Source organism: Sus scrofa, chromosome 10 (assembly GCF_000003025.6).
Source record: "Sus scrofa isolate TJ Tabasco breed Duroc chromosome 10, Sscrofa11.1, whole genome shotgun sequence".
Lineage (NCBI taxonomy): Eukaryota > Metazoa > Chordata > Mammalia > Artiodactyla > Suidae > Sus > Sus scrofa.
In genome coordinates, this window is record NC_010452.4 from 27,401,348 (window position 1) to 27,428,028 (window position 26,681).

The window sequence follows — 26,681 nt, forward strand, 5'->3', positions numbered from 1 at the left end:
CGTACCAGCCAGCCTATGCCACAGCATCGCCAGATCCACGCCTCATCTGCAACCTATACCGCAGCAGTGGCAACACCGGATCTTTAACCCACTTGAGCGGGCCAGGAATCCAACTCACATTCTCGTGGATACTAGTCAGGTTCATTACCACTGAGCCACAAGGGCAACGCCTGGAAGATTTTTTTTCTGTAAAGGGCTAGTGAGTAAGTATTTAGGGCTTTGCAGGCCATACAGTCTTTGTTGCAACTGTTCAACTCTGCCATTACAGCACCAAAGCAGCCATAAACAATGGCCATATTCCAATAAAACTTTATTAACAAAAGCAGGCAGTAGGCCGCATGTGGCCAGCAGGCTGGATTATCCACATATGAATGCTGCCAAACAATCTGAGCGTTCACATCTGCAGCAGTGTATATGATTACACAGGGACATGTAGCACTGCTTTAATTATTGAGAGATAATGAGAAAAGAACATAAGAATGATCATTTTGGTGGATAAAGCGTAAATGGTATCATAGCATGCTGTGTAAGCAAAAGCTTTACAGCATATGGAAGAAAAGTGGTGGGGAATAAGATCATCATGCGGCTCAGGGTAGAACAGGCAGAGCAATTTCCAAAGAACCTTCATGGAGCTGTCAACACCACATTCATATTGTAAGGAGCAATTTCAATTCAGCAAAATAAGTCATATGTAAGCATACATTAAATTGAAGTTGTTCGTTTGAATTTTGTGTATTTAATAGTTTGTTCTGCACTTAATTTATACTTTTATTTTGGTGCTATAGATGTGGGACAGTTGTAAGGATACATTTACAGTTTTTAAAATAGCATTCTAATAAATACAACTTAACCCTGGTGAATCATGAGATTTTTTTTCCCTCTGAAAAGAAAAATAATGTTCAGGTTTGAGAAACACTGCCAAGCACAAGCTTTGCCATCTGAACTGCAAGGCCAAAGCATGAATGAAAAAGTACATAGGCTTGCTGAGGCCGAGAGTAGGGAGTGCTACGTTGCATCATGGGAGGTGCAGTTATCATCACAAGTGAAACAGAAATGGAGGCTGGAGGGGTCCAGGTATTAGTTCCTGCTTGAGACTGTAGTGTTTCATTTACTCAATCAATTCAGCATGTCAGGGAAACAAGCAAGGAAGGTAGAAAAAGATTCTGTGTGAGTCCCAAAGAACTTCACTAGACAATTCATAAGACACCAAACCCCAAATAAAAGAGCTTTGTGCACCTCTCAACTGCTGAATAGAGAGGGGATTTCAGGCAGCACACAAATGGGAGGGAAGGGAAATTCACTGGCTTTATCCTGTCTGTTGAAACACACCAGAGAAGAAAGCCGTGAGCATGATGGGGAAAATTACTGCAGAATAAAGGTAAACAAACAAACAAACAAAAACCAAACAAACAAAAAAACCATCGTTCTAAGGACTCAGAGGACGAACAAGCCCCGGAAATGAATTTACTGCAGAAACCAAAACAAGCTTAGAAAACTGCCATTCCCATTATGATACAAGAAGATATAAGTTCTATGAAAAAATGGTAAAAAGCTGTTGAGAGGATAAGCTGAAATAGTGTAACAAAGTGAGATCAAAAGACAACAAAATTCCAAAAAATAGGGAAGGCGTGTTACAATAAAAATCTATAATAGAATTACTAAAGAACAAAATGCCTCTATAGAAAATCAGTGGTTAAAAAAAGTGTAAATAAAAAATGAAAAGGCAAGCCATACAATCTGGGACAATATATTTGTGATACATGTACCTGACCAAAGGCTAGAATCTAGGGTATATAACATATTATTACAATTTAAGAATAAAACAACCAAAAAACTCATATTAAATAAATGGTAAAATGACTTGAAGAGATGCTTTTCAAAGGCAGACTCTCAGCCACTGCTGGTGGACTATAAAATGACTGAATCGCTTTGGAAACAGTTTGCCAGATACAAACTTAAAATACACTTATATGATCCAGCAGTTCTACTCTTAGGTATTCACCTAAGAGAAATTAAAACCTTTGTCTATTTATGAATGTTCATAAAATACTTTTTGTAATGCTCCTGCCTCTGCCCCAAATTCAAGTGTTTACCCACAGGTGAGTGGATAAACAGACTAGTTCACTCATATAATGGATGACTGTTCCTCAACTTTTTTAAAAAGGAATAACTATTGACACCCATAACTGTATAGATGCATCTCACAACATGTAGAGCAAAAGAAACCAGACACAAAAGAGTATACATGAATGACCCCATTTATAAGAATGTTTAGGAGAGGTAAAACTAACCTATAGCTGTGGAAATCAGATCAGCCACTGACTGGAGCAGGGTTAGGGAGAAATCACTTACGGAAGGAATTTCTAGGGTAATGGAAATGTCTCTTCAGAGGGGCACTGATTAATTACACAGGTGTATGTATTTGTCAAACCTCATTGAACAAGACAAACTCTGCATTTTATTATATGTAAATGATATGTATATTACATATATTATTATGAATACATAAATTATTTTAAAAAAAGGTACCCACAACCAGCTTCATTCTAGAAAGTTTTCAATTACATTAATAAATTCATGACCTTCAAATAATTTTTTTAAAATAGCAGATTTCTCCTCAGGAGCCCTAAGTTACGATAATGAAAAAGCTTACGGTCATTTAAAAGGGGAAAGAAGTAAGAATTTTATACCTCAGCTGATGCACAGCCGAGTCACAATAAGGCTGGGCATCAGTCTACACTGCAGCACGTGAGTTCTTTGAATCCATATGGTGAGAGGTGACTTCCAGATGCTGTCTCATGCTTAGCCTATACCTCCTATTTCTATTCCTTCATGATCTCCAAAAAGTGTTCTGACCTCACTCCAAAGATGCTGTCCCATTTTGTCCTCCTACTTTCTCTCTGGAACTGGGGACTAATGGCCACAACAAGCTCATTGAAAGTCTTGCGTAAAGCAAACCAGTGCTCATTTTAAGTGATATATCTGAAGGTCTGTTCATAAGTGAATACAACAAAAAGCCCACCTGAATATGGGAGAGCTCAGAAACTACACCACATATCCACTCTTCCAGGAAAAAAAAAAAAAAAAAATACTGAAGCCATTTCCCAGCTAATTACGACTTGACTCAAACTTAAGAGCTCAAGAGTCTAAATACCTGTTGCAAACATAATTTGAAACTGGATGAAAATGCAAAATAATAATTGTAATTCCTAGAAGATAAGATGTAATACAAATATAATTACTAATGTAATACAAATACATGCATAAATCTAATTTAGGATGAAAGAGACATCACAAATTAAAAAAGACTCAAGAAATGAACTTGGGTAACTAGTTCCTATCTGAAAAGACAAGATGTTTAGTCTTCATTTCACAACCCTGACCAGAATAAATTACAAACAGATTATATTATGAAAAAATTGAAAATCAAATTAAAACATTGGAGCAACACAGGTGAAAGCAAAGAAAGACTTACAACAAAGAAAGAAAGCAATCTACAGATTCAATGCAATCCCTATCAAATTACCCAGGACATTTTTCACAGAACTAGAACAAACAATCCAAAAATTTATATGGAACCAGAATTGTCAAAGCAATCCTGAGAAACAAAAACCAAGCGGGAGGCATAACTCCTCCAGACTTCAAGCAATATTACAAAGCCACAGTCATCAAAACGGTGTCGTACTGGTACCAAAAGAGACAGACAGACAGACCAATGGAACAGAATAGAGAACCAGAAATAAACCCAGACACCTATGGTCAATTAATCTTTGACAAAGGAGGCAAGAACATAAAATGGGAAAAAAGAGAGTCTTTTCAGCAAGGATTGCTGGGAAACCTGGACAGCTGCATGCAAATCAATGAAACTAGAACACACCCTCACACCATGCATGAAAATAAACTCAAAATGGCTGAAAGACTTAACTATAAGACAAAATACCATCAAACGCCTGGAAAAGAACAGAGGCAAAACATTCTCTGACATCAACCTCATGAATATTTTCTCAGGTCAGTCTCCCAAGGCAAAAGAAATAAGAGCAAAAATAAACCAGCGGGGCCTAATCAAACTGACAAGCTTTTGCACAGCAAAGGAAACCAAAAAGAAAACAAAAAGACAACTTATAGAATGGGAGAAAATAGTTTCAAATGATCCAACTGGCAAGGGCTTAATCTCTAGGATATACAAGCAGCTTATACAACCCAACAGCAAAAAAGCCAACCACCCAATGGAAAAATGGGCAAAAGACCTGAATAGACATTTTTCCAAGGAAGATGTGCAGATGGCCAACAAGCACATGAAAAAATGCTCAACATCCCCGGTGATCAGAGAACTGCAAATCAAAACTACCACTAGATACCAACTACCTCACACCAATCAGAATGGCCATCATTAATAGCCATAAGTCACAAATAACAAATGCCAGAGGGGGTGTGGAGAAAAGGGAACCCTCCTGCACTGTTGGTGGGAGTGTAAGCTGGTACAGCCACTCTGGAGAACACTATGGAGGAACCTTAGAAATCTATCCATAGAACTACCGTATGACCCAGCCGTCCCACTCTTGGGCATATATCCGGAGAAAACTTTCCTTAAAAAAGACACATGCACCCGCATGTTCATTGCAGCGCTATTCACAATAGCCAAGACATGGACACAACCCAAAAGTCCATCAACAGATGATTGGATTAGGAAGATGTGGTATATATACACAATGGAATACTATTCAGCCATAAAAAGAACGACATAATGCCATTTGCAGCAACATGGATGGAACTAAAGACTCTCATACTGAGTGAAGTTAAGTCAGAAAGAGAAAGACAAATACCACATGATATCACATAACTGGAATCTAATATATAGCACAAATGAACGTTTCCACAGAAAAGAAAATCACAGACTTGGAGAATAGACTCGTGGCTGTCCAGGGGAGAGAGGGAGGAAGTGGGAGGGATCGGGAGCTTGTGGGTTAACAGATGCAAACTATTGCCTTTGGGATGGATTTACAATGAGATCCTGTTGTGTAGCATTGAGAACTATGTCTAGATATTTACATCGAAACACAACAATGGGAGGAAAAAGTATGTATACATGTATGTGTAACTTGGTCCCCATGCTGTACAGTGGAAGAAAAATAAATAAATTAAATAAATAAAAAAATAAAAGAACCCTGCGTTGGGTGAGCTGTGGTGTAGGTCAAAGACATGGCTCAGATCCTATGTTGCTGTGGCTGTGGTGTGGGCTGGCAGCTGCAGTTCCGATTGGACCGATAGCCTGGGAACCTCCATGTGTCTCAGGTGCAGCCCTAAAAAGACCAAAAAAAAAAAAAAAAGGTATACTAAGAACTGAGAAAAATACTTATCACAAATATGATAAGAGATTAATCTCTTCATTTTACTTTATTTAAACTGGAGAAGAGCTTACAGGTTTAGTTAATATAGGTCTAATATGACACGGGGGCTTCCATAAGGAAAGGAAGACCCAAGGAAACAGACTGGTTTACTTTTCTGCTGGGTCTAAAGAGTGGACAGTCAACTCAGGACAGCAGATGGAAGAGAGGCCTGGGGCAAGGAATGCGGGAAGGAGCAGGGAGCTTCCTTGCCCTCTCCACTCGCCCCACATCTCCGCAGGCTCACCAACCTGGAAGTGCCAATATTTTTATCTTTAAAAGATCCAGTCAAAGGGTAAGTCGAAACAAACTTTTGGAAGCCTCACCTGAGGCCTCGATTCACACAATGAGCAAAGGCAATGAACAGAAAGGAAATTAAGACAGTTAAGAAACATATAAGGACACCTGAAACCTCCTTGATAATCGAAGTAATCCAAATGAAAGAGAAACCTTCTCTTGCCTGAGATGCGTGTAACTCCAGGGCAAAGGGGACCCTCTATGGGTGTATAAATTGGCACAACCTTTATACCACAAGACTTATACCGACAGCCTTAAACACGTTCAAAATGTTTCACTCAATCGTTCTAATTGTATACACATTATCTCCTCAGGGATTTAATGCAACTTTATCTATAATAAGAAAAAAACCCTGACAACAATAAAAATGTCTAATCATATGGAAGTGTTAAATAAAATCTGATCTACTCACACAATAAAATATTATGCAGACATTAAAAATTATATTTTTAAAAAATACTTAGGGACCTGAAAAATATACAAGATACACTGTAAGTGAAAATAAAGCAGAATGCAAAACTGCTATATGCTATGATGACAATTTTGAAATGATAATACGTACTATATATATTAGATTTTAAATACAAGAGGGAGTGGCAACAAAATGCTAGCTAACAACCATTTTCTTTAAAATGATTTAACTTTGTTACTTTTACTTTCTTGTAAATTGTAAAGTTTCTGTAGTAAGTAATGGAAGGAGATAGCGTATTTTAAATGAAGACTGTTACAATAAAAACTTTACCTTGCTGCAACATGCTCAAGATCTCAAGCAAAAAAAAGTTAATTATTGCAATAAGCAGGAAACTCAGACCAAAGCTTGAGGATGCATCTTCCCTGACATCTTTCTTATACACCTTTCGTTCAGAACTTCATGGCCAAATAGTGTACAGAACAGAAGCAATACCAGGACAACTCCAGTGGGCCAGCCTGCAGGAGCACCATTACTCAGCATAACAACGAAGAACCCTGTACCGGCTCCATGACCAAACCACAGGGAACTCAACTGGAACGGTGTGTCCATGACATGCTTGCTTGCCTAGAAGGTCTTCAACCAAGACCACCCACTTATGGCCCACAAACCATCAGGTGAGAGCAACTGCCGAAATAATCTCGGAATTGATAACTCTGGCATGAAGAGCACCACACGCCATGCCTAGGTGCCCAAGTGCCCCTCCCAGCCCCTGCTGTTTTCGCTGGCAGGATGTTTTATAGTGCGTTCAGTCCAACCCACCTAATAAAGGAGCTCTTTTAAAGTTGAGAAAAACACTGTGTATGGGGTTCCTGTGTCCAGCATGTGTGCAATACATAAAGAAGCACAGAACACATGTACAGTACCTTCCCGAAGCTGTGTTGGCTTGGCAGAATTCTCCCCACTCGTTAAAACAACAAAAGATGCAGCTGCTCGAACTGTAGCCTGCCATGTTGACATGGCAACGGGTGGCTCCTGGCATGGAAAAAGGGCCCTGTTGTTTATGGGAGATCCCATAGTATAAACACATGGCCTGCAGAAGAAAGACAAAGAAACAAAGGAGAAGAATCTTTAAAACGAGTTGTCACTTTTCTCACCACCATGGTAGTGAAGGTTAAGTTGCGCTTTCAAAGAGAAAATAGCGGAGGCTTTGTAGTTGACTAGTTTCAAAGCATCTTGAATTGAAACTGCCAAGGGCTGGCTATGTGAATAGCGGAGTGGTAACTTCTCCCAAATGAATTACTTAACTATATAAAGAGAGTTGTTTTGTTTTGTTTTGTTTTAAAGGGGAAAAATATTTTTTGGATGAAGTTTTAAATACTAGTCTGCCAAGTTAAAATTTATATTACCCTTGCCCCTCCCCTTAGGCCCTTAAGCCTTCAAAAGAGAAAAAGTTTTAGGGACATTCTTATGAACCGTTTGGAAAATATTCTGGAAAAGAAAACATGTTTAGGCGATCACTGAGATATTAATGCTTAGAAAAACAAGCTGGTGGTCTCAAATCCAGGGCTGGCAGGCAGATACCCCCAATCTTGGAAACCACCATCGCCAATGGAACCCTTGTGGGAATCCTTGTGTGGAGGCCAAGAACAAGGGTTGGCATATAAACAGGCGCGTAGGTCGCAACAACCAGGCTTGTGACGGGAAGGCCAAGGATAGAGCTGTTAGCAAAGCAAGTGCAGGAAACCAATGGCATGACGTTAGGCCTCATTCTGCTACAATTAAAAAATACAGACCCACCCATATCAAGGACAACCCCTTCCATGATTAAGTCACGGCCAGAGATAGAAAACAAAAAAATTTATGAGATGAGAGAGGTCTGTTCTTCCGACACTAGGGTGTAGGAGGCACGGACTGGCCCGGAGGAAGATGCCTTAGGAAAGTATTTCTACTTTTTGCTTTTCAGGGTTATGGCAAACCTGATATAGTTTTAATTGGCTTGTTTTATAGAGTAAATATTAGGGCAGAACACTACCTCTCTTGCAACTGGTTTTCCTTTTTTGTTAACGTTGTTACGACGAAACCTCTCTTGTGTTCTTACCGTGTGCAAGAACAGGGAGAATGATGGCCCCGCTCCTTCAGTTGGGGTCCAGGAAGGAAAAGAGAAACCTGGTCTAGGTCTTTTCATACAGGGAACTGGTTATACAAGTTACAGAAGAGTTGAGAAGCCAAACAGGGGACAATGAGGCAACCGAGAGATTAGCCACAGTGGTAAGTAGCTGTGACTCCACAGGTTGGAGGAGCTGGCGTTACTGGGTGTTACAGGCTTACAGCATCAGGGGTCATTGGGCGGAAGCCAGAGTCACCGTGGGAAGGTCCGGCGGGCGCTGGGACCAAAGGAGACTCATCATTGCTAGAGATGCACAAAAGAAGCAGAGAGGGGAGAGAAAATACCTTGTTTCTCCCCACCTCCTGCTCTCAAATGTTCCACCAGTGCCCTGCATTGGCCAAAACTGGCAGGAAGCCAAAGGCAAGGAAGCCTGGGAGAGGAGGTTCCTTGTCATTCAAAGAAAACAATAAGAGCCGAAAATGGACCTTACAGCAGACATGCAGTTGCAGTCTACCTCCTAGAAATGTATATGCTGTGATGATGCACAGGTTTGACATGAGACGGGGAAAGAAGTTTAGAAATTCAGACTTGGGTCCTGGCTGAATTACCGACTCACTAAATGGCCATGGGAAAGTCCCTTGACCACTCTGAGTCACATGCTAAATGGGGATGAAGGGCAGGACTTCTACTGCCTGTTGTGGTCTCTAAATCTATAGGATTCTGTGTTCCAGAATCATCGAGCCAAGAGCAAAGACAAATTTTTACGGAAGGCCCAGAATGTTCCATCAGTTTCAATGAGTGCTGAGCTCCACCCTGGTCTCCTTAGATCCTCGGTTAATTGATGAGCCTTGGTTAACTCTCCAGCCTCAGGCTGCCTGAGACCCTAAGGACAAAGCCCCCTAAAGCCACCTTCTTCCAGATGGGGCTGCTGGTGATGGATGGGTACTGGTGGGGGGAGCTTTAGCAGCTCACATAGCTCAGGTATATGGGGTCAAGGTATGCCTAGTTCTGAAAAATTCACCTGCTTTTTTCCCTCAAAGGCCCATCTTAGAGAAGGATCCCAAGAAGAAAAGTATCATTAGTGGAAAGAGAGTAAGTATGTTGCCATTGTCTACATGGCACGTGTAATGCCTCTCCCTTTGACAATGACTAATGACATTGAGAATCAAGGTTTTCTTTCTCAACGAAGCAGAATGGACCCCACAGCTTGAGCTCTAGGAATCCACTTCCACTCTAAGTAGACTTGTCCTTTTTTTTTTTTTTTTTTTCTGTATTTTCTGTGGCCGCACCCATAGCATATGGAGATTCCCAGGCTAGGGGTCCAATTGGAGCTACAGCTGCCGGCCTACACCAGAGCCACAGCAACGCCAGATCCGAGCCTCGTCTGTGACCTACACCACAGCTCATGGCAACACCGGATCCTTAACCCGCTGAGCGAGGCCAGGGATTGAACCCGCAACCTCATGGTTCCTAGTCAGATTTGTTAACCACTGAGGCACGATGGGAACTCCTCTAAGTAGACTTGTTGAATTAAACCTATTTGTGATGCTTACAGGGAAGTGGGAGGCCTCTGCCTAGAGATATCCTAAGACCTTCTCTGCCTCATGCAAAGGGGGCGCTTATCCCATATTGTGGTCTCAAGTCCCAGGGTGCTTAGGCCACTCTGAAAGTATCTGTGCTGTCTTGCTTTTGAACGCAGCACACTTCCCTAGGGTGACCCTGGTGGTTACAGGCTTTCCCTTTCATGCACAGGGAACAAATCCTCCCCAAAACACTAGCTTGCCAGGGTGTGTACTCCCCTTCTCCCTATAAGGTGGGTTGGAAACCTTGCTGGCATATTATCATGCATTCTGCTTGTTCCCTTAGGTATGCGGTCCCCAAGGCTTTTTCCATCAGCCTCCAGAAGAAAGAGATCTGAGATGACGTTATAGGTGAGAAACACTGCAGAGGAAGAATTAGAAGGACCTGGCGATTTGCTAAAGGAGAGGGAGAAGGAAGGGAAGGCCTCTCTGAGGTAGCCAGCTTCCAAGATGGACCCCAGTGACCTGGTCCCTGGTATTCACACCCATGCAGAGTCCCCTCCCACACTGCATCAGGGTTGGCCTTTGTGACCAGTGGGCATGGCAGAAGTGATATCACTTCTGAGATTCGACTATTTAAAAATCTCTGGCTTTTGTTTTAGGGGTTCTCCTCTCTCACTCCTTCTCATCCCTTGCTCGCTGGGGAATCCAGTTGCCATGGCATGAAGACATTCTGGCAGCCTATGGAGGAGTCCATGGGGTAGGAATGGAGGCCTCTGGCCCCCAGTCAGTGAGGAGACCTGAAACCTGCCAACAACCTTGCACATGAATTTGGAAGAACATCTTCCAGCTCCAGCCAAGCCTTGCGATGCCTGTGATCCTGGCAGCCAGCTGACAGCAACACTCTAAGAGGTCCTGAGCCAGAAGAACCCAGTTAAGCGCTCCTGGATTCCTGGCTTTCAGAAATGGTATATAAGTCTGGTTCTTTTAAGCTGTTAAGTTTGGGGGTAATTTTTTTTTGTTTTTTGTTTTTCTTTTGAGGGCCGCACCCATGGCATATGGAGGTTCCCGGGCTAGGGGTTGAATCAGAGTTGCAGCTGCTGGCCTACACCATAGCCACAGCCACACCAGATCTGAGCCACATCTGTGACCTACACCACAGTTCAGGGCAACACTGGATCCTTAACCCACTGAGGGATCAAACCCACATCCTGATGGATGCCAGTCGGGTTCTTAACCTGCTGAGCCACAATGGGAACTCCCAAGTTTGGGGGTAATTTGTTATGCAAAAATAGATAACCAACAGAATTTTCTCAGGTTTCCGGCTCACGTGATGAGATGGATCACAAGGCTATTAAATAAGAGAAGAAAGTCAAGCCGCCAAGCAAAATCACAGGAAGGGACCAGGGAAAAGGAGAGTTCCTGCCTGTTCAATCTGCATACGAAGGGCTTTACACACTCCATGGCAGAGGACGTCTGAATGGGCACTGAGACCTCAGCCTCCTAACTCCAAACAGTGCAGTGTCCAAAAACAGGACTGAGGGTCTGAAATCAGACCTAGCTCAAAAATTTAGAAATGATGACTTTATGAAGTATTAAGTATAGATGTTACAGGCAGATCTGAGGCTGGCTGTCACACACAAGTCGGGAGGTGGGGAGGGAAACTTCAATTGACTTGATTTTTTAAAAGGATGATATCATCATCGTTTCCACCCCAATTCTCTGTTGTTTCTTCTCTCTAAACACTCTAGTTCTAGGTATTTCGCACCAGGGTTTTGTCCTGATCTCCTGCCATCCTCTTGGGGGTTCTTTCTGCCTCAGCACCTGACATCTCCCACCAAGGGGATTAGTGACGGGGCCAGGCCCCCAGGAGGCTCTCACCTCCAGCCTCCTCTCTGTCCCCACAAGTCTCTTTTCCTCCCCTCTGTATATATCTGGGGCATCCTTTCTGTTAAGGTCCATGTGTTTTCTTTCCAGCTTTCCACTTGGTTTCCAAAGCTGTAACTCTGAAAGTACAGCTTAAGTCGTCTATCTAAAAGCCACACCCATAAATATAAGACTCAACCACTTGCTTATTGGAACGTTTTCATAAAGAGGAAAACAATGCTAGGCAAAATTCCTTGAAAAGGCAGATTCTCTTTGTGCTCCCAGTATACTCCTTTCTTGGCCTATGTCTTCCTTCTCAGCAGCAGCGTCACTCCTCCCTCCCTAGCACACCCAAACCAAGTGCTTTAGAACCAAAGGCTTTTTGAGCGTTTACAATCGGATATTCTCTTGCAAGTCACATGCCATGGTGCAATGTCTGAAACGATTTTGTTTTTTTTCTTTTTTTGGCCAACCCACAGCATAGGGAGTTCCTGGGCCAGGGATCAGATCTGAGCTGCAGTTGCAACCTACACCACTGCTGTGGCCACGGCAGATCCTTTAACCCACTGAGCTGGGCTGGGCATTGAACCTGTGTCCTGGCACTGCAGAGATACCACTGATCCCGTTGCACCATAGTGGGACCTCCCTAAAACAATTTCAAGTAGCTACATTTCAACACTGATGAAAGCTTTAACCCCTGGATAAAGGTCTATTGGTGGAATGTGGGGCATCGGACAGAAAATGGAGAATGGGGGGAACATGAGGTCTTCGTGGAGTCATGAAAATCGTGCTCTCTACATGGTGACTCCTCTCACACATATACCCCTCTCTCCCCCCGTGTCCTAAGAAGGGAGGAAAATTTATGTGCATTTATAAACATGCTTTGCAGTTATCTGGATGTGTGATTAATGCAGCTGTGTTTACTCAACATGCACAGCCTTGCACCTCTGCCATGTTACTGAAATGCTTATAGGTTAGAAGTTTGGATGCCAGCCTGCAATGCTCTGATGTTTGTAACTTCATTATTTCCCCACTGAACAATTCCTCCCAACACTCAAAGGAAAACTCTCACACGAGGGCTCAACCCCCACCATCTGGGATACCCACCTGCCTGGGAGACCCAGGGGAGCCCAGAGTGACTACAAAGGAGTTGTGGGGATGGGAGAAGGCCACTGGAAATCAGAAAGAAAGCAGGATAAGACAGGGGGTAGGAGGCAGTCCTGTAGCTTGCTGCCATTTGAGAACATCTAAATTGAGGAAGACCCTGTCAGAAGAACAATTACTTCAACCCCCTGTTGTATGTTTGTGTCACGTAACACTGTGTTGAAGAACAGTCAAATGAGGATGAGATCCCCCATGCTGTGTCATGGTCTGAATGGGTCCGTCCAAATTCCTATGTTGAAATCTTCATGTCCAAAGTGATGGAATTAGAAGGTGGGTCTTTTCAAGATGCTCAGGGCATGAAGGCAGAGCCCTCATGAATGAGATTAATGTTTCTTAGCCCCTGCCACTGTGTGAGACCGCAGCCAGAAGTTGGCAGTCCATAACACGAAAGAAGGCCTTCAAGACCAGACCAGGCTGGCACCCTGATCTTGTACTTCTAGTCTCCAGAATAGTGAGAAATAAATCTCTATTGTTTATACGCCATTTGCTCTGTGTTTTTTGGGGTTATAGCAGCCTGAAAGGACTAAGACATCAACTAAACTGAATGTTTGCTTAATGTCTCTTAAAGAGAAGCCATCTATAAAAGAAAACTTGTAGGGAATTGATTCAAACCATATATCTTCTTTCCTTTCAGTTGACTACCATATGCATTTGTATTTTTGCAGCAGAGTGAAAGGGGGTTATTTATTTATTTTGGGGGGGTCTTTTTTTGTCTTTTAGGGCTGCACTGGCGGCACATGGAGGTTCCAGGCTAGGAGTCAAATCAGAGCTGTAGCCGCCGGCCTATGCCAGAGCCACTGCAATGTGGGACCTGAACCATGTCTGCGACCTACACCACAGCTCACGGCAACACCAGATCCTTAACCCACTGAATAAGGCCGGGGATGGAACCCACATCCTCATGGATGCTAGTCGGATTTGTTAACCACTGAGCCACGATGAGAACTCCAGAAAGGGGGCTATTTTTAGCTTAAAAAATGTTTCAAGTTTCATTACTTTCCATAAAAGTCACCCATTTTCAGAGACTTGATTATCACAGTTCAACAACTGGTGAGAAGGCTGATTCAATAGAAGCGGGTAAGAGGTAATGAGCCTGCCATTGCCATGGGTGTGGCTTAATGGGATGTTTTCCCATACTGAGGCACTGATGTGGTCACTGGGGGCGCCAAGGGGCCACAGGTGTGGCAGGTCAGTGGGTCAGATCCTCTTATAAGCTTCCCAGCATTACAAAGTCTTCATGCCTCCTCTAATTCTTTTCCATCTGTTCTCCTTCCTGCACCTTATCTTTTTTATGAGTCCATGTCCTCATTAAACCTAAATTACAGCCTCCATTGTGGGTAAATAGACCTCTTTGCTTTCTTATGCCACAAAAACCAAGAGCCGGAGGAGTTCCCTAGGGGCCTAGTGGATAAGTTAAGTTGTCACTGCTGTGGCTTGGGTTTGATCCCTGGCCTGGTAAATTCTGCATGCTGTGGGTGCAGCCAAAAAAAAAAAAAACAATGAAACAAAACAAGAGCTAAACTAATAAAACAGGAAGTGTCAACCACAATTCTTTCTCTTTTACCACTACACACACACACACACACACACACAGAGTTTCTTCTTCATGGTACAATCACCAACACCAGGACTCACTAGTCATAATGAACACATATGGCAAGTCAAAGGAGAATGTTGCTTTGACTCAGATAGATTTTGTGTACAGTCAAAATGGACTGGACTGAAAGTGACTTTGAGTTAGAAATTCACCTCTTCTTGAACAGAGGTGTTTTGGGTGCAAAACAGGAAAGCTGTTTGCAAAGGCAAAGATAGTATTTCGCATTTGCAAGTCCCTTGTGAGTATAGGATTTTACGTATGGCAAACATGTGGAGATGCTCTCATGGAATCTGGAGCTATAAAAGGCCTCCTCTGAAGTCATACATCTAGTTGGCAGCACAGCTCTGAGTATACAGGTCTCTTGGCTCTCACCCTTCTACTTCTTTTCAACACTCCATGCTCTTGGTTATAGGTCATTTTGGTTTGCTCTGTTCTACTGATGTCTGATTATTCTTTTTTGTTGTTGTTTCGTTGGTGATTTTTGTAACTGGTTTAAGACAGTCTACCATGGTCTTTTCTTCCAAAACTCAACTGAGATTCTGAGAAATAGACATAGATCTATAATATACAGCAAGGGGAGAAAGAAGCTAAAAGAGAACACTTCCAAGCATTTTTTTTTTTTTTTGTCTTTTTAGGGCCACGCCTGCAGCATATGCAGGTTCCCAGGCTAGGGGTCCAATTGGAGTTGTAGCCTCCAGTCTACGCCAGAGCCACAGCAACTTGGGATCCAAGCTGTGTCTTCGACCTACCCCACAGCAACACAGCTCACGGCAACGGCAGATCCTTAATCCACCGAGCAAGGCCAGGGATCAAACCTACAACCTCATGGTTCCTAGTCGGATTTGTTTCTGCTGCGCCACGACAGGAACTCCCCCTAAACATTTTCAAGTTTGGGATTATCAATTCCTCTTTTGCAATAATACATTGATATTATAGAATTATTGTGTATTTCCTCTTAGGTTTCACAAACTTTATATTGGTTTCTTGAAGCAAGTGGGTGGGTATTAGATACAGAAATGTTCCTTTTAGACCTGAACTTTCTTCTGAAAGCTTATTCTTTTAATTTTAAAACTTTATAGTGAGACATAAAACAATGAAACTATTTAGTTGGGGGGGGCATGTTTATCTACTTTTGATACCAAACTAAAAATACTTCCAAAGTCTACATCTTCCTTCATCCAATAGCTGAAATAAATACAATTTTCAAAAACTGTCCCCTCCTCAGTATTTTGCCAACTTCATTCTGGCTTTGTCTAAAACAAAGAAACATCATAGTGATTTAGGAAATTAAAAATTTTAATATTACTTTAAATTATAATGTATTTTCCTGGTCAGTTTACTTATCTTTAATGATGATTCAAACTGTAGTTTTTAAAATAAATGTCCTATATTTAACTGAATTTCACCTTCATTCAACCCTTCTTCAGTGATGTCAGCTTAAGCAAGATCTCCCAGACCACGTGGCTGGTTCCACAACTATTATAATGATCCAAAGGGAAAAAGGAATGGGTTGCCAGAAAGAATGCTTTGGTTTTAAATAACATTTTATTCAGTGATATGGAAAAAATGCAGAAACACGCAGAAAGTACATAAACTTTGAATAAAGAGTTCTGTTTTTAAAAGACTTTTTTTTTTCTTAAGTATGTTGAAGCTCTAGAATCAAAAAGATATTAAGTCCCCTTCCTGTCTAGCTTAGCAAGAACACTGTTACACAAGGAAACTGACCCAGTTTGAGTCAAAAAAATTTTTTTTTGTCTTTTGTCTTTTTAGGGCCACATCTGCGGCATATGGAGGGTCCCAGGCTAGGGGTTGAATCAGAGCTGTTGTCGCCAGCCTACACCACAACCACAGACAACACCAGAACCGAGCCGCATCTGCGACCTACACCACAGCTCACGGCAACACTGGATCTTTAACCCACTGAGCGAGGCCAGGGATCAAACCCACAACCTCATGGTTCCTAGTCAGATTCGTTTCTGTTGTGCCACGACAGGAACTCTTCAAAATGTTTTTAAAGGGCGCACATACTCACACACCACACAAAAGTAAACATCTTTTCCAAGAAGCATATGTCGTACTGTTATGTAGGTGTTAGTCATGTTTAAATGTCACCAAAAGTCCAGTATCTGAATGATGGAGGTAAGAAAGAGAGCTGAGGTTCAAGAGTTGCCACAACCCCACAAAGGCTAAAACAAGAAAGGAAAATGTTGTTTTATTTATATTTCCAGATATTTAATTTTAGAACTAGAATGAAGAAGAATAAATTACTGACAATGATTGAAAGAAATATTCTTTTATAGCTCCAAACATATTAATCAGCTCTTGTCCAGAGAACACTGCTACTCAGTAAAAATGGGATGGCAGGGGAATTTCAAGGTAAAAAGATGATGGTTTGTTTCTTTTCTTTGCTTTTTAGGGCTGCACCCACAGCACATGCAGGTTCCCGGGCTAGAGGTTGAATCGTAGCTACAGCTGCCAGCCTACACTACAGCCACTGCAATGTGGGATCTGAGCCACATCCACAAGCTACACCACAGCTCATGGTGATGCCGGATCCTTAATGCACTGAGCGAGGCCAGGGATTGTACCCGCATCCTCATGGATACTAGCCAGGTTCATTACCACTGAGCCAAACGGGAAACTCCCTGATGGTTTGCTTTCAAATCTAAAGTTTATTTTTCGAATTAATTTTTTATCAGTTTTAGATTTATTTAGTTATTTTGTTTGTTTGTTTTTAGGGCTGCACCTGCGGCATGCAGAAGTTCCTGGGCTAGGGATGGAATGGGAGCTGCAGCTGCCGGCCTACACCACAGCCACGGCAATGCCAGATCCGAGCTGCATCTGCAACCTACACCATGGTTCACGGCAATGTTGGATCACTAACCCACTGAGTGAGCCCAGGGTTTGAACCCACATCCTCATGAATACTAGTCAGGTTCTTAACCTGCTAAGCCACAATGGGAACTCCAAGATTTATTTTTTAAAGTGCAAAGATAAAATACAGAATTCCCATATATCCCATACCCAGTTTTCCCTGTGTATTTGTCACAGTTGGTACATTAACCAATATCCAGTTCCTATTCAATTTCCTTAATTTTTCTCTAATGTCCCTTTTCTGTGCCAAGATACTACATTAATTTTAATTCTCATGTCTCCCTAGCTGAGGAGTACTAGTCAGCTATTTCACTGAAAGTCTGATTTTTTTTTTCTTGGTTCTATTAGGGTTAGATGTAAGCCACGTCTGTGACCTACACCACAGCCCACAGCAACGCCGGATCCTTAACCCACTGAGCAAGGCCAGGGATCAAACTCGCAACCTCATTGTTAACTAGTCAGATTCGTTTCCGCTGCACCACAACAGGAATTCCCGACATGCCATCACTGTTGATATTAACTTTGATCTCTTTGCTGAGGTCATGTTTGTCAGGTTTCTCCAATGAAAACTTACTTTTGCTCCCTTTCCCCCTGTCCTTTTTGGAAGGAAGTCACTATGTACAGTCTACACTTGAGGCGAAAAGAGTCATGTGCTCTACCTCCTTGAGAGTGGAGTATCTTTAAAATGTAGACTTCCGGAGTTCCCGTGGTTGATCAGTGGTTAACGAACCTGACTAGTATTCATGAGGACACGGATTCGATCCCTGCCCTTGCCCAGTGGGTTAAGGATCTGGCGTTGCTGTTGCCGTGAGCTGTGGTATATAGGCTCGGATCTGGCGTTGCTGTGGCTGTGGTGTAGGCCAGTGGCTACAGCTCCAATTGGACCCCTAGCCTTGGAACCTCCATATGCCACGGGGGTGGCCTAAAAAAGACAGAAAAAATTGGGCATTCTCCTCCATTTTTTAAATTTAAGTCAATCATTTTTTTAATATTATATGGACTCATGGATATTTATTTAATACTTTGGGTTATCATCCAAAACCATTTTCTTGTGTTGCTCAGCTTTAGCCATCAGGAGTTTCTTCAGATGGTTCCTTGGATTTCTGACCTACACCCACAATTGCAGGTTCTTGTTGCTGTTGTTGGAGCATTTTCTTCTGGCATTACAGCTGCTCCAGACTCATCTTCTACGTTTCCTGCCCCAGTCTGAGCCATTTCTCCAAGAAGCCCTGCTTGCTTCCTTTACGGGAGAATGATATCAGAAACCAAGATCCGGGCACTACAGTGTACTCACTGCTTCGAAACCTACTCCGCAAACAAACAAGGAAATGTATGTGTATGCTAACCCTTGCAAACACTCATATCTATAATTATTTTTATATGAAATCATCTGTATCTATATTATGCTAAATATGACTTCATCGTAATGTCTCCAATTCTAATCCATTTGCACATGGATCATTCCAGCCTCTTCCCCTTGCTTGTCTGCAATCTCCCACTTCAACAGTCAGAAACCTGGCTCCGACCATCTGCCATCCATTAACTAAATTGCCCAATTCTAGGATACATGTGTAGTGGTACCAGAACTGTTAACCTGTACTCCTATGGGAAACAATTCCATCAACCACAGCACAGTATGCATGTACATACAGTTCCCTTTGCCTCTAGCCTTACATATTCAATTCATTTCCAAAGTAACTTAGGTCAGCACCTTTTCCCCCTATTCGCTTCAATGAGGTTGTTGTTTCACACATTTTTTAATAGAGCTAGACTCTTTTGTCACATTTTGCATTCCATCCTGGGATCCTCTGACCCCTTAAGAGATTATTTATATATATAAATTATATGTATATTATTACATGTATAATCAAACAAAATAACTTAAGTTTTATTCTCAACAAGTGGTAGGATGAGAGTGGGAAGGGGAGAAGCCACTGATGGAACTTAAATGGAAAGGTACCGTTTTAGATCTTTTCTTAAGTTTCTGTCTAGTATTTGCTTAAAAGCAGAAATTTGTTGAAAGCTAATATAATTCATTTATTTTAAAAGATATATTGAAATCTTTGCATAATATACGGGATGTGGTAAAAATCAAAAGTAAGAAACACAGCTCTCTTTCACAATTAAGACCTGGATTTTTCTAGGAGCTTTCAGTAATTTTATTCAATTTCCCACTTGTAAAATGGGAATAAAAAGTTTCTCATTTAGACTAAGAATGTATAGTAGGTATACCGATAGTATTCTGCCATTTAAAGGTAAAAATATAACAACTGTTTTAGTTTTAATAAATGTAGACTATGCCTTGGAGGAAGTGGGCTCTATCCAGTTCTATTTTTCAATTGTGAAATTTTATGTTTTTACACTTTATGTATGAAACATTTTTTTGTTTTTCACATTTTGCTTATGTTTATACTCTTTTTTTTTTTTTTTGTCTTTTTGTCTTTTCTAGGGCCACACCCATGGCATATGGAGGGTCCCAGGCTAGAGGTCCAATCAGAGCTGTAGCTGTGGCTGTGACCTACTCCACAGCTCATGGCAACGCCAGATCCTTAACCCACTGAGCAAGGCCAGGGATCAAACCCGTATCCTCATGGATCCTAGTCGGATTTGTTAACCATTGAGCCACAACAGGAATTCCATATGTTTATATTCTTAAAGCATTGTAATTCTGATGATAACTATTTGCTCATATCATTAAGGGGCTATTTCTGTCTAGCAACCTGGAATCCTTGGGCATTTTAAAGGCCTTACAGTATCCTTGGAGTTCCCGTCATGGCTCAAGGGTTAACAAACCCAACTAGTATCCACGAGGACTTGGGTTTGATTCCTGGCCTCGCTCAATGGGTTAAGGATCTGGTGTTGCCATAAGCTGTGGTGTTGGTCATAGACGTGGCTCGGACGAGTTGCTGTGGCTGTGGTGAAGGCCGGCAGCTGTAGCTCCGATTCAAACCCTAGCCTGGGAACCTCCATATGCCACGGGTTTGGCCCTAAAGAGACACACATACAAAAATAAAAAAATAAAGTCCTTACAGCATTTAACAGTATATACCTAGATTTATTCTTAAGCATGTGGGAGAATTTTACAGAGATTTGGTGGCCATCCATGGAAGATTATCTTAACTATAATAAAATCTCCCCAAAACAGCAAAAAGAAGGGAGAAAAAAATCTTTTGAGGATTTGAAAAAAAAAAAAAACCCATTTATTATCCTTGTAAGATTGCATAAATGCCATATATTTACTCAATAATCACAAACTTCTAAGGATACAGTTTAAACTCCTGCTGTGATCATGCATGATATTAAATTGTCAGAAAAGGGGATATCAACAGCAAATGCAAGTCAACCTTTGCAGGAGCAAAGTGTGCCCAAGGATCTTCTGAGTTTCTTTATGGAAACCAGCATTTATCCATAACTCATTTCTAATCACCATGTTACAAGTAATGTAATTTACATGTCTAATCTCTTTGTAGTGAGAACTGAGAAGAAACCCATGATTGAGGCCATTAACAAGTGTTTCTTCTAAATACTGTCAATCGTTTCTTCTTCCCCATTATGTTAATTCAAAAATGAAATATCCAGGAGTATAAAAAACTACAATTTCCTAGGTAAGTATTCAGAGATAGTATATTGTTAAATCTTATTGAAAAGTCTATCTTTAACAAAGACTTTGAAAAACTTATGGTTTCCAAAGGAGATGGGTTGAAGGTGGGGGGATGGGCTGGGGGTTTGGGATGGAAGCGCTAGAAAATTGGGTTGTGATGATTGCTGTACAACTATAAATGTAGTAAAATTCATCAGGTTAAAAAAAATCTGCACAAAAGAAAAAATAATGAAAAAAATTGAAGATACAATAAGAACACCTGTCCCCCCCCAGTCTCCAAAGAATATCCAACAAGTTATTCTATAAAGAAATCACTATACTTTTGTATTGATGTCAGTGTGCAGCAGCCCTGCAGTTTCCCAAAGGCTGCCCCAGACTCTAAAAGAAATAAGAAAGGAAGTGAACTCAATCCGAGGCAGGAGGCAGACCTGAACGGGAGGTAAGATTAGAGCCAAGGCACGGAATAATGAGAGCGCAAAATCAAAGTGGTGCTTTAAAAAAATCATACTCTGAAAGGTTTTTGGGGCGAGTGGGTTGGAGAAGAGATGTAAGCAGTTTACTGAGACCACTGCCTCCATTCAGGGGGTCTGATGCTATAAAAGAAGCTCATGGAGATAGAGCATGCCTCCAACCCAGCTCAGTCATAATTGCCATGTTGACTTGCAGTACATTATTAGCACAAAGAAATAGGTAAAATAATGAGGAACCAAAAAAGTTTGATTTGAAAATTCTCAAATTCTAAAAATGCTGGACAACTGTTGGAGGAAGGGCAAGAAGAAAACAACAAATAGCTGCCTAAATATACCTTCTGGACATCGATGCTTCATCAATTCCTTCCCCCATATGACAAGCCAGGAGTCTCGCAGGTGTCAAATACCCAGAGTCATGGCCAAAGAACCACGGGTGGATTCAACAGGATAGACTGTCATACTCCTCAGAAACAGATCTTTCAGGTGCTTTGCAGGTTCACATTATGGGACAATTAACAAAGCCCAGAGAGCCATAGCTGCCAAGGGACAGGTACGGTAAGAAAGTCACAAAGCAGAGGCATCTTACCAGGCTTCACACTGACCCAAATTGGCAGCTTCTGCCTCAGGGGGAATAGGAAGGGACTCTGAGAAAGTATTCACTCAGAGACACATATCACTTCTATCCACAGCCCTGGAAGTTGCCAGCAGAGATCTCAACAGAGAGCTACACTCGGGATTTAATCACTAAGCCTGACTTTCAGTCTCCTACATCAGAAATACCGCAGCTTAATACAGTAATCTTTTCATCCTGACTTAAGGGAAGTAATCCTATTAAGAGTTCAGCATGCCTGGGAATTTACCTGCTTTGCTGTGGGTCAAAGGATTTCAGGCTAGATGGGTAATGCCACAGAATAAAGAGGAGCGTCTTTGCAAAGCCTCATCTCCCACTGCGTAAGATTAATGGGCAGGGGACTGCGGAGTGCCCGGGTAACCTACCTGCCACTCTGGTCTGAGGTCCATGTAACTGATCGCCCCTGGGGTTGGGTTCTGTACCGTATCCTTATGGCGTGAGGAAAGTCAGTAGCTGTCTGAGCCCCTGTCTTCCTCATCTGTAAGCTCCAAGTGTCAATGTCAAACAGGAGTTCCCCACAGCCAGGAGCCTGGCTGCAGCGAGCATAATAGTCTAACTGCTCCCTCCAACGATCTGCAGGCAGAGCCACAAGTTCATGTACAATCTGATTCCTGAGCTTGGGAGACCTTGTAAATTTTTCAATACCTGGCACAGCAGCAACATCCACCTCCTCAACCTTTAATACAGACAAATCACAGCAGTCCAACACTAGCAAAAAATCCTCACTCCCATGATTCCCTGTGTCACAGCGGTACTTCGAGCTAGAAATCCCAGAAGCCTGTTCCTGGTTGTCATGGTTACCATCTTTACCAGAAGTATCTTTTTCACCTTTACCACAGATTACAAAATCATTATATACCACTTTAGATGAGAAGGTCCTTGTATTTGTCACAGGAATATGGCAGGGCTCTGGTGTCCTAAATCTGCAGGCTTCGTTTGATGCTGATCGGCAGGTTTCCTCGGGGGAACTACGCTGTTTCTTGAATCTGTTTCCAGACTCAAGGAAAAGCACTATGGTGCCCTCAATGATTTGACTTTCGAAATCCACATCTAAATCCAGGACATAGTGCTTCACAAGTATGTGGCTGGTGTTGGCCATGAGCGGCAGGTCATCTCGGGAAGGGTCCAGCTGTAGGGCCATGGTATCGGTTGCGGCTGGGAAACTTGTTAAAATCTCCGAAGGGGTTTCCTATGAGTGCCAATCTTCTGCAGTCATAAATGGCAGCTCGCCAAAAAACACCTGGTGTCACAAATTATGGTTCCACCACTTTCAGTCCTCTGGTAAAGAAGAAAAACACAATTAGACGAAATTCGAAATAAGACCCTATGCTCCAGCAGCCACTGTTCCTGAGAGTTGACTGCCTCCTTAAATAATTCCCCAATGGAGTAGGAGCTCAGGGCTAGAAGGCAGGCTAATCTTTTAGACTGACATCAAAGAAAACTGCATTATGGGTTTCTAAAAATATTTCGGTGATCAATGGAATGAAAGGGGCCTCTACAAAACCAGAAGACTCATGTTCTGAACTCCAACAGTCCTCGTTTGGAAAAGAGCAATTGTTCGGCAAAAAGTGTAACTGAGCATCACTGTGCCTCTTGTTTTAAGAGATATTAAATGTATCACTTCTAATTTTGTGCATCAAAAGATAAGTGATTGTTTCTCTACTGTGGTTCTGAGCAACAAATGTGAATGAAGGCTAAATGGCCTCATACATTTTAGTCTTTGAGAGTAATAATTTAATACATACAATGTAACTCCAGGGATTAATGTACTTTTCACATTAGGGCTGCTCTCATATCAGCACTTCCAGTAAATTACACGAAAATGAGCCAATTTACCAGGAGTGCATTCTAAGTATTCCTTTGAGATTGTTCATGGAGATTTTTCAAATTTATAGTTAAATACTCAAGGTATATCATTACATCTTAATAGCTGAAAACCCATTAACATTCTGGATAATAGCCTTCTTGTGGCAAACAAAAAGGGCTTCTCATTTGAAAAAAATAAAGTATGCAAATACCTATAAAAGGAAGGAGAGAAATTAAAACATAGAAACAGATGTTGTTAATAAAATGCCCAAGTTCTTCATAAAAGTTCTGAATCAAAATGTATTCTTATTTTGTAACAGCAATCTAACTAAAAGAAAAATTATTTGAAATTATTTCACTCCCTGTTGTGTACCTAATTTCTTTTCACGTGCGTTTTATTTTTTAACCAAAAGTGGGAAAAAAAGTGGCAGGGTTTCCCCAGAAACAAAAATTCTGACAGAGCAGTTTTATTTAAAATCATGTTTTTACTTCCAAATATCAAGAGGTATCCTTTTACCAACGACAAAACATTCCTTGCTTGGAGTTCCCATCGTGGCTCAGTGGTTAACGAATCCAACTAGGAACCATGAGGTTGTGGGTTTGATCCCTGGCCTTGCTCAGTGGGTTAAGGATCCCAAGTTGCCGTGAGCTGTGGTGTGGGCTGCAGACACGGCTAGGATCCCACGTTGGCGTAGGCCGGCAGCTACAGCTCTGATCCGACCCCTAGCCTGGGAACCTCCATATGCCGCAGGTGTGGCCACAGAAAAGACAAAAGAAAAAAACAAAAACAAAAAACCCCAAATCATTCCTTGCTTGACTTTTCTAGTAAAATTGGGCCCCCCTCCTTTTTATTGTGTAACTCCTCACTTCATTTCTGACTTTACCTGCCAATCTACTAGACTCTTACTTCTCTTCCTTCCAGAATTTCACTCCAACAATCAAACCTACTGAATTTTCATTTTCTACACCTCCACAGGCTATTTCCTCTTCAAAATCTCACTTAGCTTTTGGCTTTCTGCGGCCTCATACAATCTGGTTTCATGACATTTTTCCAGTCATGGAGGCCACACTCATGGCTCTCTTCTTTGAATCCATGTCCTCAAGCCAAAGGGCCTGCTGCACTCACTGCCCCCTGAAGATGATCTGACACCTTGCCTCCAAGCTTTTTGGGCTAAGCAGTGTGCCACTCCTGGAGCACTCCTAGCCCCCGCTGCCCATGTGCACCTGTCAAATTCTATTTTCTCCATAGCCTGAGTACCACTGCCTGTTGAAGTCTTTCCCTGCTCTCTACTCTCCCTCCACCCCCACCAAAGTGTGTGTGATAATATACACTTTAAGAATGATAGGAATTGTGGAATTCCCTGGTGGTGCAGTGGGTTAAAGAGCTGGCATTGTCACTGCTGTGGCACGTGTTTGATTCCTGGCTCAGGAACTTCTGCATGCTTCGAGCACAGCACCTCTCCCCCCCAAAAAAAAGAATAATAGGAACTGAGAGAAGTCAGCGATGTAAAGAAGATCTGAAATTAATTTATGGAGAATATGGCACTCCCTTTAGTCCTAGAAAAGTCAAAGGGCAAAAAGGGATAAGCCAGAGTATTCTCTTTTCTGCATGAGAGTGGTTGAACTTGTCACATAATGAATAATAACCTTCAGTAAAGTTATTGGCTATATCTATGTAATGAGTAACAGTGGGTAATTAAAACTTCACCCTGTTGGTATTTGGGGCTATGATCGTGTTGGGCTCTTAAGAAAGATAACAACCAACCCCCCCCCCAAACCCAACTTGTTTAGTAAAAAAACCTAATACGCACACACACAAATAAGGAAATTTTGAATCAATTGAGACAAAGGTTAAATTTGTGGCTGTCAAAACTATCAAATTTGGAGTTCTCATTGTGGCTCAGCAGGTTAAGACCCCAACACAGTATCCTTGAGACTGGGTTTGATCCTTGGCCTTGCTCCTTAGGTTAAGGACCTGGCATTGGCAGCCTAGGTCACAAATGTGGCTCAGATCCCTCATTGCTCTGGTGTAGGCTAGCAGCTGCAGCTCTGATTTGAACCCTAGCCAGGAACTTCCATATCCCAAAGGCATGGCCCTAAAAGGAAAAAAAAGGAAAAAGATGTCAAATTTGAAAAGGAATAAATTAGCATTTGTAATAATATAGATGTAAGTATATATTGTCTAACCCTAATAGATTCATTTACTTGTGAAAATTAATTTGAGAATAAAACATATTCTAAAGATGAATTTTCACCACTTTTGAGCCTGCCCATCCAAGGGAATGAGGCTGCCTTAGAGCCCTGCCCATCCAAGCCTGTTAATGTCACTTTGTCAATCTAACTAGAAATCCTTTGGTCCTCTTCCGTGGATTCTTTTTTTTTTTTTTAATTGAAATAGTTGATGTACAATATATACATGCACCATATAGTGATTCATAATTTGTAAAGCCTATAATCACTGTTTTGCACCATATATCCTTGTAGCTTATTATATACATCATATTTTATACCTCTTAATCCCCTACCCCTATTTTGTGCCACCCCCTTCCCTCTCCCCACTGGTAACCACTAGACTGCTCTCTGTGAGTCTGTTGGTTTTTTGCTATATTCACTAGTTATATTTTTCAGATTCCACATATACAGGATATCATACAGTATTTGTCTTTTCTGTCTGAGTTACTTCACTTAGTACCCTCCAAGTGCAATCCACGTTGTTGCAAATGGCAAAATTTCACTCCTTTTTGTGGACTAGTACTCCATTGCCTGTGTGTGTGTGCGTGTGTGTGTGTGTGTGCGCGCGCATGCACGTGCACAAGCATACGTATGGGCATGTATACCACATCTTTATCTGTTCATCTGTTGATGAACACTGAGGCTGCTGCTTTGCAAGTGCTGCTTTGAGGTATAAATAACTTTTCAAATGAGTGTTGTGGTTTTTTGTTTTGTTTTGTT

At 41.8% G+C, this 26,681-nt stretch overlaps 1 protein-coding gene across 12 annotated transcripts in view; it reads right to left on the minus strand.

The window, feature by feature from the left end:
• C10H9orf3 (chromosome 10 C9orf3 homolog) overlaps nucleotides 1-26,681 on the minus strand; it is a 394,233-nt gene that overhangs the window by 323,233 nt on the left and 44,319 nt on the right. For all 12 annotated transcript variants that reach the window (XR_002336297.1, XR_002336299.1, XR_002336292.1 and 9 more), the window contains exons 2-3: nucleotides 22,289-23,201; nucleotides 7,017-7,183 (exon numbers count right to left, since the gene is read on the minus strand). Coding sequence is in view for 4 of the 12 variants with exons in the window: in XM_021064603.1 (XP_020920262.1) it covers nucleotides 7,017-7,183; nucleotides 22,289-23,064 (943 nt within the window). In the remaining 8 variants the exon portion in view is untranslated. The remainder of the gene's footprint in view (nucleotides 1-7,016; nucleotides 7,184-22,288; nucleotides 23,202-26,681) is intronic.